At 37.8% G+C, this 15,663-nt stretch overlaps 3 protein-coding genes across 4 annotated transcripts; 1 reads left to right on the forward strand and 2 right to left on the reverse strand.

The window, feature by feature from the left end:
• Positions 1–813: 813 nt before the first annotated feature.
• On the reverse strand, positions 814–1,707 carry LOC115629152 (UPF0729 protein GD16342). 2 transcript variants are annotated; one of them, XM_030525517.1, is made up of 2 exons: positions 1,521–1,707; positions 814–1,454 (listed from the first exon to the last, which is right to left on the reverse strand). In XM_030525517.1, exon 2 carries the CDS (start codon positions 1,442–1,444, stop codon positions 1,115–1,117), a length of 330 nt encoding a protein of 109 aa, XP_030381377.1. In that variant the 5' UTR covers positions 1,445–1,454; positions 1,521–1,707; the 3' UTR covers positions 814–1,114. The 2 variants fall into 2 exon arrangements, with proteins under 2 accessions (XP_030381377.1, XP_030381376.1); XM_030525516.1 differs by having other exon boundaries at positions 814–1,463; positions 1,521–1,703.
• A 726-nt stretch (positions 1,708–2,433) lies between these two features.
• On the reverse strand, positions 2,434–3,578 carry LOC115629172 (follicle cell protein 3C-1). Its single transcript, XM_030525546.1, has 3 exons — positions 3,546–3,578; positions 2,745–3,469; positions 2,434–2,675 (listed from the first exon to the last, which is right to left on the reverse strand). Exons 1-3 carry the CDS (start codon positions 3,547–3,549, stop codon positions 2,490–2,492), a joined length of 915 nt encoding a protein of 304 aa, XP_030381406.1. The 5' UTR covers positions 3,550–3,578; the 3' UTR covers positions 2,434–2,489.
• A 2,981-nt stretch (positions 3,579–6,559) lies between these two features.
• Positions 6,560–7,865, forward strand: LOC115629163 (thioredoxin domain-containing protein 17). The gene is made up of 2 exons (XM_030525537.1): positions 6,560–6,882; positions 7,458–7,865. Exons 1-2 carry the CDS (start codon positions 6,741–6,743, stop codon positions 7,730–7,732), a joined length of 417 nt encoding a protein of 138 aa, XP_030381397.1. The 5' UTR covers positions 6,560–6,740; the 3' UTR covers positions 7,733–7,865.
• Positions 7,866–15,663: the final 7,798 nt, after the last annotated feature.

Below are 15,663 nucleotides of genomic sequence, written 5' to 3' on the forward strand. Positions count from 1 at the left end.
ATTTTTCACTGATTAATTAATCAATGAATTAAGTTTTTTATTTTCATTCACAAACGCGAATGTATGTTACAGGCGGAAGGAGGCGTGGCAGACTCCTTAAAGTAAATACATATATCCTTGGTTAGGATGTCAAGACGAGTCGACATAGCCCGCCTGTCTGTCCGTTCGTCTGTATGAGCGAAATGATCTTATAAGAGCTATAACAATGATTATTTGTGATCAAAAATAAAACTTAGGCTGTAGTCTTGTCTTTTTCAGAAGGATTAAGGACAAAATTTGTATACCTGTACCTTATACAAATTGTTCAAAATTACACTCAAAAATATTCGTTGTCCCCCCTCCTTCCAAGAATTACGGAATTTATAAACAAAAAACACGAATTGCATGGGAGTGGGGGGTGTATCAGAATAAAAAAAACATACTTGACCTGCCTAGGGCTGCCAGGGGAACCTGGATACCAAGTTTGGTCATTCTAGCTCTTGTACCTTCTGAGATCCTTGCGCTCATACAGGCGGACATAGCTATATCGACTCGGCTTGTCACCCTGATCAAGAATATATGTACTTTGTGGGGTCTGCCACGCCTCCTTTTGCCTGTTACATACATTCGCACAACACTAGTATAGCCTTTCACCCTTTGGGTACAGACAAACAGACAGGGCTAGATTGATTGGTCTTGTCATGCTGATGAAGAATATAAGTATATACATACATACATATATGTATTTGATATATTTGGTCTGCCACGCATATACATTAAATATGTATAATTGCTTATTGAAGGTCATGCATTGTGAACCAACAACAGTACAAGTAACTTCGTATAAAAATTTTTGGTTTTATTCAACTAGTTCATGTGGTTGCATGCCAACGAACGCCTTCTACGCTTACATACATACATATACATATATGCATGTATGTATGTATATCCTCGAATGTTTTTGCATGTCAAGGTATCAAGGACACACTCAACATGTATGTATGTATATGCACGTATGTATGTACATATGTTGGCGCTGTTGTAAATGGAATGAGCACACTGTTTGTTACATACATATGTGTGTAATTAAACTAAAAGGCCAGGCAAAAAAAAAAAAACCGCACACACGCTAAATCTAAATTTGCTTTTTGGACTCTGCTGCTGCCTCCACTGCTACTTTTGCCGTCGTCGTTGCTGTTGTTGGTACGTCATTGCCTCCCTCAGCAGAAGTTGATGATGGAGCAGCATCTTGAGCACCGTCCTCCGTTTTTGGTTTATTGCCACTTGGAACAAATGGGCAAACGCCACCTTTGCATGCAAAGGGAAACTCAGGTCCTGCTTTAACCACATTGCCTTGTGCGTCCTTTTTCTCCCACGGGTTCCAGTACCGTAAAATTATGGGCTGCACAAACTTGTGCCAAATGTAGAGCAAAAGCGGGATGATGAAACAAGGCACGCAAACCATTTTGTCAGTTCTATGTATACTAATAAAAATGCGTATATTGTGTTAACATCCCTATTATACACAGTAAGCAACTCACCTTAAATTTTCGGTTTCGTGTTCCGTGCTCTTGTTTGCTATTTTATTTTCATTGTCAGCTGCTGGCTATCGATGGCGCTGTTCGATGTATCGATAGGACGGTATTTAAATACCGAATATAGTGCGACCAATGCGCGAAAACAGTTGTGCGATACTGAAACTGTTGGACTTTGATTTTGTTTAAGTTTTGTGTTAAATCGAAACAATTCAAAACATTTTTATTAAGGCATTAAAAAGAATTACACAGAAGACAATTGGCGCCTTGAAAATATATAGTACAATGAAAAATGTCTATACGTTTTTACATAGGGTAACTAAAAACCTGAAAACTGGAAAAAAGTTGTCAATTCGGTTTTGAATATATGTATCTACATATGTATGTTGAATATGTACATGTATGTATGTGTATGTATCCCATTACAGGACCTTGAGGTGGTGCAGTTCGTTAGACGTGTGCCACGGTGCATTCCTGGATTACCTTGGCTAGCTTCCAAGTCAAGACACTCAAACATCGATGTAAATAAATTGAATTCCTTAATGTTATTGCTTACGTTGCCAATTGCTTACAAAAATAGCTACTTAAATACAAATTTCATGATGCCTGTATTAATACACATGTACTATATACATATGTATGTGTATACGTATATCTACATGGGTAAGTCGTTTACGAACTATTTTAAAATGAAGTTATGAATACAGATCACAAGCTTCATTTAACTAACACTTGACGCTATGTACTAGTGTCCCTCTGTGGATAATTCTTGGGTTTGGTCGATCACAGCCACAGTGAAGTAATAAAATATGAGTGTGGATATAACAGGAATAGAACGTACATAGATACATACATATACATACTTGTACATATGCCGTTTACTGATTAAAAGTTTTGAAGGTAAAGAAAAACTCTATGCTTTTGGTAGTTTTCTCTTTATTTTCATAGACACTATCAATGTAATGCTACCAATCATCAACCCAGTAAGGGACAGCGATACGGCACACCATCCTTGCAACAGTATTCTCGTCCCGCTTGCAGATTCGTGTTCCACCACTGATTCTGGCAATTCTTGATGAACAAATAGGCACGCTCCTTGTGACAATCGTGTCCTAGTGTGCCGCACACAATATTCGCCGAGTTGGGCAAATGTTGCACAATCTAGAATGGGGCGTCGTTAAATGTGAAGCAACACAAAATACGCATAAATAAAAATATTCGAACACTTACCGCTTCCAGGCATTTGGTCTGACATTGTTTTCTTCCGATTGGATTGCAGGGATACACGCGATCCAGCTCGTTCAATATCAGTGGATTTTCCGGCACACCATTGTGTATTTGCGAGGATAGAAACACGCCGCAGGTGCAGGGCACAGGCTGATTGCTCGGTCGTTTGTCCCCTAGTGGTGTCTGCTGCACCAACGGAAGTGCTGCCATTGCTGGCGTTGGAGGCAAGGGCAAGGTGCTGATCATATTACTAGGCGTTGTACTCAAGAAGTCGGCTGTTGTGGCTGTTATGCTACTATCATCATTACGACTGGTGCTGCCGCTGCTGTTCTCTTCATCGGCAGTGGCCTCAGTGGTTGTGCCACTAGCCTCAGCTGCAGATGCCGCCAATCCCACCGCGGCTGTGCTCACTGCTCTTGGCGTTGTCTTTATGATGAACTCTACTGAACCAGACTCATCCAGCGCTGTAGAGGGCGCCGCCGTGCTTGTGGAACTGCTTATGGAAGTCGATGATGGCAAAGTCGATGATGGCGAAGTCGTTGTCGTCGTCGTCGATGTGGACGTAATACTTTTGGGCAATGGATCCCCTTTAAGCTTATATCGCTTCTCCTTAATATAGTTTGTCTTGCCATAAATGGGCTTCTTATAGGCGATCTTACTGGCCACCAGCTGCTGCCACGCCAAGGCAGCGAGCACAATCAACGCGAATGTGAGACCCCTGTTGGTAACTAAAAGAAGAAACAGTAAAAATAGGGAAAATGAATGTGACTTTGGTCGGGAGGATTGTTTTTCCAAAAGCCGTACACATCTTATTTGCTGTGCTTGCTGCTACGTCGATCTCGTCTCTTGACTGTCTGTGGAGCGGTAGATCTTTAGCGTCGCGTTTTATTCAAAATTTTTGTGATGCGTCTGCAATTTTCTCGCAACTGACCTCCGTTACTGGACTGGGCACCGCCGCGTCGCCAATTTGCGCATCAAGTTCAAGTTCCAGCAAATTTGGGTCAGGGCGCAAGATTATCGGCCTGTTCTCTACTTTTGAACGAGTTGCAACTTTTTCTATGCCATCAAGTACGAGTGCATACCCTTGGCATTAGTTGAGTGTTAAATTCTCACATGATTACCTATTATTCTATGCCACTTTTTCTTTTGTAAGAGTTTGTGTCATGTATTCATATTTCCTATATTCTGCTCATATGATAATTCCATTTCACAGTTCAAGTCCAACCACTTATTCAGCTCAATTATGAATACGAAAAATAACAGTCGAAATGGATCTAGTACGTCGGATTATTGAGCAATGATTTGATGAAATATATACTCGTACATACATGAGATTGAGGCCCAGAATCTACAAAATAGTTGACCTCGTTGAATCTCAAAATGATGGACATATCGATTGGGACAGTGAAGCTATGAAAAAGTGTTAGTATGGAGAGTACCGTGAAGAGAAAGGAGCTTAAAAATAACAGGTATCCACCATGACCCGAAACGCTATTATAAAAAGCCATAAGTTTGTGCAAAGTCTGTAACAGGCAGCAGAAATAATCTCTGACGAAGTATAATTATTCTTGATCAGCATGACGATCTACACATGTCCGTTCGTCTGTCCATCCGTCTTGATAGATTTCTGAATTCCGAAATCGACTGAAAGCATATTGATCAAGCATGGTATTTGGACTCTCCTAGTCCTTAGGCAAGGTTTTTTTTTGGACTTTGACTTGATTCCACAGCAACATACACTAAACTCTTCACACATCATTTTTATTTGATTACCAACCTTTGTTTTACATTTAATTAATTTTTAATTTAATTAAAATTATATTCAAATAGGTACATCTTTCTTAAGAAAAGTTATAAGCGAAACAATTTTAAATCAGTACTGCAGAAGTGTGTTTGCTGTTGTTCTTCTTTATTATTGCTATTTAGGTTAGGTTAGGTCTCCCTCCCACTTAGGCCTATGAAGGCCCATTGTGCTACCATATAATCTCTATCTATATCCATTAATTCAACCACCCTGTGGTTCTTATGAATCTAACCGTGCTAACAAGTTCAATCTTGTTCAGATCGGAAACTATTATTTAAAAACAATTCGTTTTTTTTGTTAAATTCATCAACGAATATGGATGTTCGATATAGATTACAATATAAATATAGATAACAAATAATAATTTCTACTTAAAATATAAGAAATAAATGCACAATAAAGTCTATTAACGCCTCCGACACGTTAAGGGAACTTTATTTGCCATAGGTCTAATGCCAGACCTAACAAATTAAAAAATATGGTAAGAAGATAACTAATAATCAGTCTGTGGAGAAAAATTGCACCAGGAACAGTCCTAGGGATTGTTAATGCTGGAAGATTTAAAAGCAAAAGCCTTCTGGAATACAATGGGAAGCGAAGGTTGGGATCCCAGCTTAAACCAGGTCGTGACAAAGTAGAAATTGCTTTTGGACAGACGCAATACATTCCTGGGGCTTCTTTTACTGCATACACCAAACGTATAAAGAATATATTTACACGGGAGACATACTTGTAAGTAAATAGCAGTTCAACTCATTGGAGCAACGTTTAAAAATCCAAATACACCCATAGCCTGTTATGCGCGCATTTAACCGAGCGGCAAAAATTTGTTTGGTAGGGTATTTCACTGTCGAGCTTGCTCAACGGTAACATACTCTCTTGTTTATTTTATATTAATGGCACAACTCTTAGGGAAGTTGCATGAATAATGCACACGATTTTTATGTACTTCATAGCTGTCTATGGAATCCTATGGAATCCTAAGAAAAACGAACACAACATGTTCTACTATAAATTTAAAATGCAAAGGCCGCATTGTATATTTGTTTAGTCTTCAAATTAAGTGGACAATAATATGGTTTGTACAATTATTAATTTTATTTTTGTAGTGTAATAATATTAGATGAGGTCGTAGCTCCGGGATGAAGGAAAAACTTGCAAAATTCACGTTGATGAGAACTTTTCTTTAATACCGAAAAAAGCATGAAAATGTCTAACTAAAATTTGTTTCAAATATTGATTTCTGCTCAAGATCAGGGTAGTAGCTGTTTCAAATTTTCTTTGCACTAACAGGGAACTCTTATAAAAGTATGTTGAATTTAGAAAAAGTTTCTTTACACATAAAAACACAAGATAGAGTCATTTATTTTATTATAAACAAAACCATTGCATTGGACAAATATTAGAATGAACGAAATTCTGAAATACTCTAAACGTATAGAGAACATGATATTTATTTATTTTATTTGTTGAATGTGACAGGTTAACTTACTTTAACGAAGGACACCAATCGAAACATACTTACTAGTATAATTCAAGATTTTAACAATGTTCTATAACAGAACCGTTTTCAAAAGCAAACGAAGTTCTGACAGCATCTATTTTGGCTTTTGAAAAGTAAAACGTAAAAGTGTGAGAATTGGGGTTAAATGCTGGCAAAATCCATTTGAATTTTGCAAAGGCCGTGCCGATTTCCGCAGTAGACCGTCTCCCCATAGATGGCAACGCCGCGTTCAATTATTTAGCAAATGCTGCAACCAAACTTAAAAGTTGCAGCTGTGTGTAGACGATAACAAAAATACCACAATAAAAAAACACACACTGGGAGGGATGGAAATCATTTAAAACACATTGTTCTACTGAGCTATTTATTTACTTTTAAGACTACACATAATTTCTTATTCATTTCGTAATCTGTGAAGAATGTATTTTCATCGCGGGTGGGAAATACCGCCTCAGTTATCATAAAATACCAACGGCCAGCTGATTCTGCAAACCACAAGTTGCCGGCGTTCTACTTTTCATTTGCGATAGTAAGCACATAAAACATTTCTAATTGTTAGCTATCAGGGATAGTCGTATATGGAGAAGCGTCTTATCGTTAACTGCACATCGTAAATCGTAGAGCGATAAGTCAACAACGGTCCGGAGCCTCACACTTCGAACTACAGGAAGCTGAAAAAACAATAGGACAAATGCCCGAATTTTTTGAGGCGAAAGGCTACGAGCAGACGATGGAGATGCTGAAGAAGCTCGAAGCCAAAAGCCTAGTCTACCTTTACTTTACTGGTGAAAAGGACAAGACGGGGAAGAGTTGGTGTCCAGATTGCGTGGATGGTATGTCAAGGGGTGATAGCACAACGAAACTTACTGCCATTTAGTCCTGTGTCCAAAAAGTAAAAGGGTATACTATTAGTTAAAAAATGTAACACATACAGGAGAAGGCCTTATCATTCTTATCAGTGTGTCGATATAGGGGGCTGTCCGATCGTTTGTCTGGCTGTCTGTATAAGTGCACCGATCTCATGAAGTATACGAACTTGAATAGTTCTTCTAAGGTTGAAAGGGGACAAGCTTGTACTTTTTTTTCTGATTCAATGCACAATTCATGGAACTGTTTACCCAAATTTGGCAATTAGAACCAATATCAAGTAACATGTAATAGGTCTATTGAAAAGGAAGTGATAGCCTTAAATGCATATCTGCCCAAGCCCTGCCAACAGCCGTTGCCATTGATGTTGATTTCATTTAACTCTATACTTGACACATATGTATGTATGTATGTACATATGTACATGCAGACAATTTCCCGATGTAATATATGGTACATGCGCCTCTCCATTTATCCTTTGGGTGCAGGACATAAAAGTGTTATAATAGATAATATGAATCCGTTCATTCTGTTATTGCAGCCGAGCCCACAATTCTGTCTGGCATACGCAAGCACGCCTTATCGGATTCTATTATTTTGGTTGTGGATGTTGGGAACAGAGATGCCTGGAAAGATATGAAAGATAATAAGTTCAGACAGCCCCCTATTAGTATTAATTCTATACCGTCCATGCTACGCTGGAAGGGCGTCGAACGTCTTGACGGAAACCAGTGCGGCAATCCATCACTTGTCGAAATGTTCTTCGAGGAAGCCAAGTCAGATAGCTCTACAAGCATACCCGGACTAGGACGTTAAATGCAGCTCAACGTTTTTTGGCAAGTGCCGATCAATATTTTTATATCCATATTTAAATGTTTAAATAATTTTTTTTGTTTTGTATTTTTATAATATATAAAGTGAGAAATTTTATAATAAAGACTAAATTGTACAATTTGGTTTTAGTTGCTTATCAAAATCACAAACCAACCATGATGCCTGCACCACCACCTCCAAATATTCAGAATACTTGTACGTAGTCGTCACGTAAAGGTACAATGGCCTTAATGGCAAGTAGGTATAATTATTCAAAAAAAAAAAAAAAATAAATAAATAAAATAAAATAAACACTGTAACTTTAGATAAATAATGAAAAGTGAAATTGAACATTCAATTGATCCGAGATCTGTAACTTTTTCAACTGTCGTTGACCGGTAAGGTCCATACATATTACTATTACTTTATAATTATTTAAAATAGTTGTAATAAATATTGAAGTATATTTTAAACTCTGTACATTACTTGACTACCCGACACATAAGTACTAACTGGAAGTAACTTGTACTGCCTACATATAAGGCATCTGTGCGCAAAATTTGGTGTCTCTCTCTTATAGTCTCTGAGATCTAGATGTTTATACGAACGGCGTTCCGAAAAATTCCTAATAAACAAACAAACAACTAAATCCCAAATAAACAAACCTTCTACCGTGAAGTTAGTTATAAGTTTAAAAATCTTTATTTATTCATCAACATCATTTTTATATTCATTCCAGTATTCCCTCTGCATACAATGCACATATTTATGCCAATCCGGAGAACAGTCAGAAAAATCCTTTTCTGATTTGCCCTTTAGTATCTCGTTCGATTCGACTTGAATCTCCTCAGTCGTGGCAAAGCGCCAGAGAAGCCCTCCCAAGTCAGGAGCTAAATTAGGGAAATACGGTGGTTGTTAAACGATATGCGTCTTCTTTTTGCCGAAATGTTCACGAAGAACGAGCGCAGTGGGGAAGTCTTCCCACAAATCAGGCCTCCTGCGACGTATACCTTCATGTAAATGACACATCACACTCAAATAATATTAAATGTGGGGGGTGTATCAGAATAAAAAAACAAACTTGACCTGCCTAGGGCTTAGGGGAACGTGGGGGTCTGCCACGCCTCCTTCTGTGTGTTACATACATTCGCAAAAAACTAGTATGCCCTTTTCCCTTTTGGGTACAGGGTATAAAAAGACGTATGATATTTTATTGTAGTAGACCGGAGCATAGTATTTAATATATCATTCTAACAGATCAAAAACTGATTTGTTTAAAACTGACTTATGCTTAGGTGGTAACTTTTGTTGTCCCGTTAAAAACAGATTTGATGTAAAGAATAGATGATTGATCAAATCTTCATTTGTTGCGACACGACAAATTTTACGTGTTTTGTTTTTTATTTATATCCTTATTTCTCGACTCAGACAATTCCCCAATTGGCGCGAGAGCATTTTCAATAATTGAAAGTCTCTGAATTACAATTTTATTAACGGTAGGTGAAAGGTAGTACCAGGAATATGCAGTTGTAAGTGCTGTGAGTGAGAATGTCTTAAATTTCCCAATATTAATATTATAATATGAACAGAGCGATTGAAATGTTATAGCACATCTATATATATAAAACAGTTTGTCCTGACTGACTGAATGATTGGTGATCAACGCACAGCCCAAACGGCTAGGAAGCTGAAATTTGGACTCAATTATCCTTTCATAGTCTAGGTCCCCACTAAGAAGGGATTTTGGAAAACTCGAGCTCCAAAGGGGGAAAACAGGCTCCAACGTTTGTATGAAAAATCTACAGTTTTCATCTGATTAACTTTAAACTTAGTTTGTATACTCCAATTCCAATTCCAAGAAAAACTGTATACTTGGTTTTTTGATATTTTTTGGGGCCTAAAATATGGGAGTTTTCCTGTAAAAAAAATGTTGGGGCACAAAAGCAAACCGCGTCAACAGCCCACAGCCCAAACGGTAAAAGCTAGGATGCTGAAATTTGGGCTCAAGTATCCTATCACGGTGTAGATGAGCACTAAGATGGGATTTTGGAAAATTCGAGCTCCAAAGGGGGGAAAACGAGCTCCAAAGTTTGTTTGAAAAATCCGCATTTTTCAACCGATCGACTTAAAACTTAGTTTCTAAAATCAATTAAAGGATACAAACAAAACTGCATACTTGGTTTTTTAAATTTTTTGTTGGAGCTTGAATTATTGGGGTTTTCTTGGGGCACAAATTCGGATTTTCGAAATTTGTGTTGGAGCTTGAATTATTGGGGTTTTAATATTTATTCAAATGAAAAGTTTTTGTTATAAATTTAGTCCGATCGATTTAAAATTTGGATAATGTAATCTACGTAACTAAATCTACAACTTTGCATTCAAGGATTTTCAAAATATGCATTTTACAAAAGCAGGCAGAACAAACAATACAAAATATCAAACAGTTGGGGACAACTAAGTATACATATACACACATACAAACAGCTGTTCGTGTAGTTGCGTGCAAACGATTGAAATAGCCAAAGCAACATGTGAGACACTAATGTGTGAATGTCCATACATATGTGCACATCTATGTATGTACATATGTACATATATACATATGTATGTATGTACATTCGTCTTGCACTGACAGAGCAAGAAATGTTAATTAATTGAAAATTATATAACATTTTTAAAAGTAATTTTTTCTTTGTTTAGTGCATTTGGCATTAGGGTTTTCATTAATAACTTTATGCAGCAACAACAAATATCAAATAGTTGGGGACATCACATACACACACTCACACACACAACAAGCAACAGTTCGTGTCTATGTGTGCGGTTCTCTACGTACGGTTGAAAAAGTAACATACATATGTATGTATGCCTGTGTATGAATATAGCATGTATGTACATTCGTATTAATGTATACATTGGGCAATCGAACACAGTTGTTTGATTGTAAAAAAAAATAATGCTCTAAAAACAACAACAACTGCAAGTCATTAGCTCGCTCTTCTTCTTTCGTTTTGACCATTTAATGTTAATTGCAAAGGCAAAACGCCAAAATGTTACAGTTACCGTCGCTAGACAACGACTGCGTAAGCGATAGTAAAGCAGAAACCGAATAACGGAGCTACGCATATTCTGCTTCGCATTGCGGGCAGATGTATGTATGTATATGATTTGTTCTTATTGATCTCAATAAATAATTAGATTTTGTTATTTAAATATTCTGCTTATTGCATTCAAACTTCGATATTTTGATGGTATCGGTGCCAGTGCTTTTTGATCGTGGCTCATCGCTGCACGGCATTGACACGAGTGCCGTGTTTCATATTCCGAGTTTGTGCGTGGCCGTATTGACTCAATATGGCACGAAAAGACTCAAATGTGAATTTAAATTTGGACTCAAGTATCGTTTCATAGTACCCATCATAGTGTAGGAGCACACTAAGAAAGGCTTTTGGAAAATTCTAGCTCCAACGGGGGGAAAACGAGCTTTAAAAAATATTAGTTATAGTGGTCATGTTCGTTTAACGAAATAGTTTGTCAAGAACAAAAATGTAACGGACTACTGAACAATTTTTTGTCAAGAACAGAAAATGTTCATTTAAATACCTTAAATGCCTTCCTACTGGTAACCTTTAAGGTGAAAACATATGGGTAGGTTATGCACACACAAAATAAATACAATTGGAAACATATTGAGCCGGGTTAAGACGGGCAATACCTGCTAGTCTTTCAATAAGATCTCTATCTACAAGTAGGTCTGGCAGTATTTCCACCATTTGATATTCCACTTCCACCACTTTTAGGCTTGAATTTTGTTTTCCTTTCCATAACATTGGCTTTTCCTTCGGGGAATCTAACTTGTCAGACTTGTATATCAAGTTTGTATGATACCTGTAAAAAAATACAAAAAAAATCGGATACAGTGAAAACTCCCTTAATGGACACCTCTTTCATCCGGACAGTCTCTTCGGCGGACACTTTTTATACTCTGTACATAAAATGTACAAAAGTATAGTATATTAGGTTTGCGGGAGCTGAAAATGTAACAGGCAGAAGGAGGCATGGCAGACCCCACAAAGTATATATATTCTTGATCAGCGTGACAAGACGAGTCGATCTATGTCTGTCTGTCCGTCTGTCCGTATGAACACCTGGATCTCAGAGACTATAAGAGATAGGGACACCATAAAGATGCCTTATGTGTACGCTATACGAGTTTGTTTATTTTTTTCGAACTCAAAACTGCAAATTCCCCCAGCTAGCGATTATGTGTCCGTATGCCAAGTTTCACTATGATAGACCGATGATTTAACAAGAAGTTATAGCCATAAATATATTTGCTGCCCAAGCGCTGCACGCGGCTGTTGTTGATGCTGGTGCTTTGGTTGACTGCAAACATGTTTACACATACACGAATAGACGCGCATAGACATTCATACACTCACATAGACGCAATTGCTTTGTATATGTGCAATTATACCGAGATCGAATACCGAGAGAAGTAAAATAGATCCAAATTTTTTTTGTAATTTTCTTAATTTTTTTTATTTTCTATAATTATTTTAAACATATGTACAGAATATTTCAAAGTCGGGACACCCGACTTTAGCGTTTTTACTTGTTCTAAAACATTCGATGTATAAAGTATTTAAGTATCCCCTTTCCCTTGGGCGGACAAAAATTGGCCGACCGTGAGTGTTTGGCCAAGATAGTTTTCACTCTATATGTATAGTATGAAGGGGTGGCAATCCGAATTCAAATCGATCTTTTATAACTTTCCTTTCCAAACATTTCTTAATATTGTTCATTTCTGTGGGTTTCGCGTTGCATATAGCATAGCACTTTGATGATGAAGATTTGGTTAAGACATTGCAAACTTTACCATCCACCAACACAACACAATAAAATGCATGAAAGAAACAAAGCCGATAATCACAACACACAGCACAAAAAAGTACAGTCACACAAACAAGACAAGCTACCAAAAACTGGGAGGCCGCTTTGTTGTGTTGAAGATACCGCAGCGTTTGGCAGATTCTGGCAGCTGAAATTTACATCATATAATCTATAAACATTGACAAATATTATAAATTAAATTTGGTTGTTAGTTTCGATTAAATTCGCAACTAAAAGCCTAAGTTAAATTTAAGCTTACACACGAACTACTACTAAAATAGTCACATACAAGTAAATGCCTGACGCCTTACAGATCCCAAATGACCATTACACCAGAAACCGCTCTAAAATCACCAACTATAGACAACATACAATCAATAAAAGAATTCCTCAAAAATATAGGCATTTATTCTAGAATATAATCAAAATCATACATGAGCGAGCTGAAAGCCCTGGCAGCTGTTGTCCAAATATGAAAAATTTTATTTTTATTTTATTATAAATTGTTTAATTAAGCGAAAATTAAATTAATCCTGCTGATATGGCAACACAATTTTCTTGGCGCTCATTCAAAGTTACCTGATTGTGTGAAACACATGTATTTGTGATTTTGACAGCAATTTTTGGTAAACTTTCAGAGCTTGCAGAATTAAGAAAAGAACCAACAAAAGTTAAGTTATATAATGGAAAACGTTAATCAAGGTATGTAAAATGATAATCCAAAACTGTTTTTAAGCGATGAAGTGTGTTCGTGTAATTGTGCCATGTGTTGTTCATGTGTTTTTTTTTTTTTTAATTAACCTTTATAAGTTGCGCTGTGTTTCGTGGAATAGTACTTTTGAATGGTAAAGAGTTGCAAAAAGTTATAAATGTGAAAATACTAACCAATATATGTTTATTATGGAATTACTAAAGAACTTCGTCCCAATTAGCACGTTTTCTGTAAAATTGCGTTTGTTGCAGCAAAACTACTACAAAACTGTTTGGGCATGCAAACATTGTTGACATTTGTAGCAGCAACAAAGACTCGGAAGACGCATTTAAGCAGAATATATTGCAGAAAATTAACGTAAGCATCTTAGGTGAATACAATACTATGTTAATATCGGTAAAAGTAAAATCCTTCTCCAATTATATTAAAAAACACATGCCAATTTGTAATCGAACTGAAAAACACAAATTGTTTTGCTTTTAACATGATTGTTGATGCTGATGGCGATTTTGAGACGTGATAGAAAACGCTACAGTCGAGCAATCCCGACAGTGAAATACCCTGTACCCAGACAAACTTCAAGCACTGAGTTATATACGCCCCTAGCGGAAGCAAAAAGAAGAAGATGAGGTAGCTTGATGCTGTGCTTGTGGGCGTAGCACTAGAGTGAAATGTTTTCGCTAATAACTTTTCTAAAAACTCGATTACCGATTTGATTGAAATTTGAAACAAAGATAGATGATTCTATATAAATTACGTATGCAAAGTTTTGCTTATGTAGCTTTTGAAATGTGGACAGCATTAAAGAAACTCTGTAGCCTGTAAGAGGGGGGAGGGGTAAAAACCAAAAAAATAAAATAAACTCATATTCAATTATTTATATTTTGTGAACTAAAATATATTGCATGCATAGGCCAGTTTCTGGTTCCATAAAGTTAAAAATACTGAAGTTAGTGAAAATCGGCCATACCGGTTATATGGCAGCTATATGAAATAGTGGCCCAAACTGAACCAAACTTGGTATGTCGTCTCGAGGTATTAAAATATGCGTACAAACTAAATGTTGGGTAAATATCTTAATATTTCGAGTTTCTGCCAAAAAAAACCATAGTGGAACGTAAGCTCTTACAAGGAGATGTGTGATGACGCTGAGAACCACCCAGCTAAGTAGCTTCCGCAACGAATTTCAATCGCCAAAAGAGGTGGGAATAACCAGATCGGTGCAAACCTGAGAGTCCACAGACTACATCACAAGTGTCACAATTGAAGACATAAAAGCCTGGAGCAGAGGACCGAAACTGAAGAAAGTGCGAGGGGTTGATGGAATTCCAAACATTTCTCTCAAGATGCTGCATCATTCAGAGGTACCTTACATATGATGCATGCATGGAGCTTATAACGATAATTGAGTACAGGGTATATAAGATTTGGGCCTGCTCACGAAACGGGGACAAGAGCCGCGCGACCAGAGATAATGGGTTCGTACAGCACTGCAGATACTCCCGGTAAAACTGCATTGGAGCAAGCCGCAGAGCTCCGCTTAGCCCTAGAGGTTTTGCCGACGTGACCTTAGTCCAGGAGCCTTCGATAGCGTCGGAAAACAATGTTTCTGTAATAAGAGGAAGTAGGACAAGAACATACATCCTCGTTAGGAAATGCATCTACTCTAACTGTGTGGCGATTGAAGGCAGTGGGAGCAAGCGAATGCTCGTGTCCTCCTGCACATGACAGGCACATAAGGTTCCTACTTACGTCAGACCATCATCCTTAAACGATTTAGATCTCAGGGGAGGACCCTAATGCACGGTCGAAAAAGGAGAAGACTCAGGGAAAGAAATGGTCAAAATCATTTGCGAAGGTGGATGGTCCGAGAGGCGTATCCAGGAGCACAAATGGCAGTTGTCGATGCCAAAGACATCCCATCCCGCCCAGAGCACGCGCATGGATCCCGGAAAAATCGACTGCGCCGGCGGACCGGCTAAAGATCCTCCAGTTCTGTAACCCAAACTTGGATACGCAGGGCTGGAACGTCATTAGCGCCGATGCCACAAACAAAGGGAAAATACAGGTCGTTATATTGTTGAACAACGATTGTCGTGAGCAACTAAATAAATATAAAGGAAGGGTGAACTTTGGATTCGGTCATGTGTTTTACATGTTTACATGTTTTTAATGTTTACAAGGTCAATACTGAAGCCATCTGCAACCTGGCCTAAAGCAGTAATGCGATTAAACCGGCCAGAGAAGACGAAATGAACGTTGACGTCCATGACTGCGGATCTACACGGATCTCTCACCCGATTCCGACTATGGGGCAACACTAGGTCGG

The sequence above is a fragment of the Scaptodrosophila lebanonensis genome, unplaced genomic scaffold, assembly GCF_003285725.1.
Source record: "Scaptodrosophila lebanonensis strain 11010-0011.00,11010-0021.00 unplaced genomic scaffold, SlebRS2 tig00000136-arrow-arrow-pilon, whole genome shotgun sequence".
Lineage (NCBI taxonomy): Eukaryota > Metazoa > Arthropoda > Insecta > Diptera > Drosophilidae > Scaptodrosophila > Scaptodrosophila lebanonensis.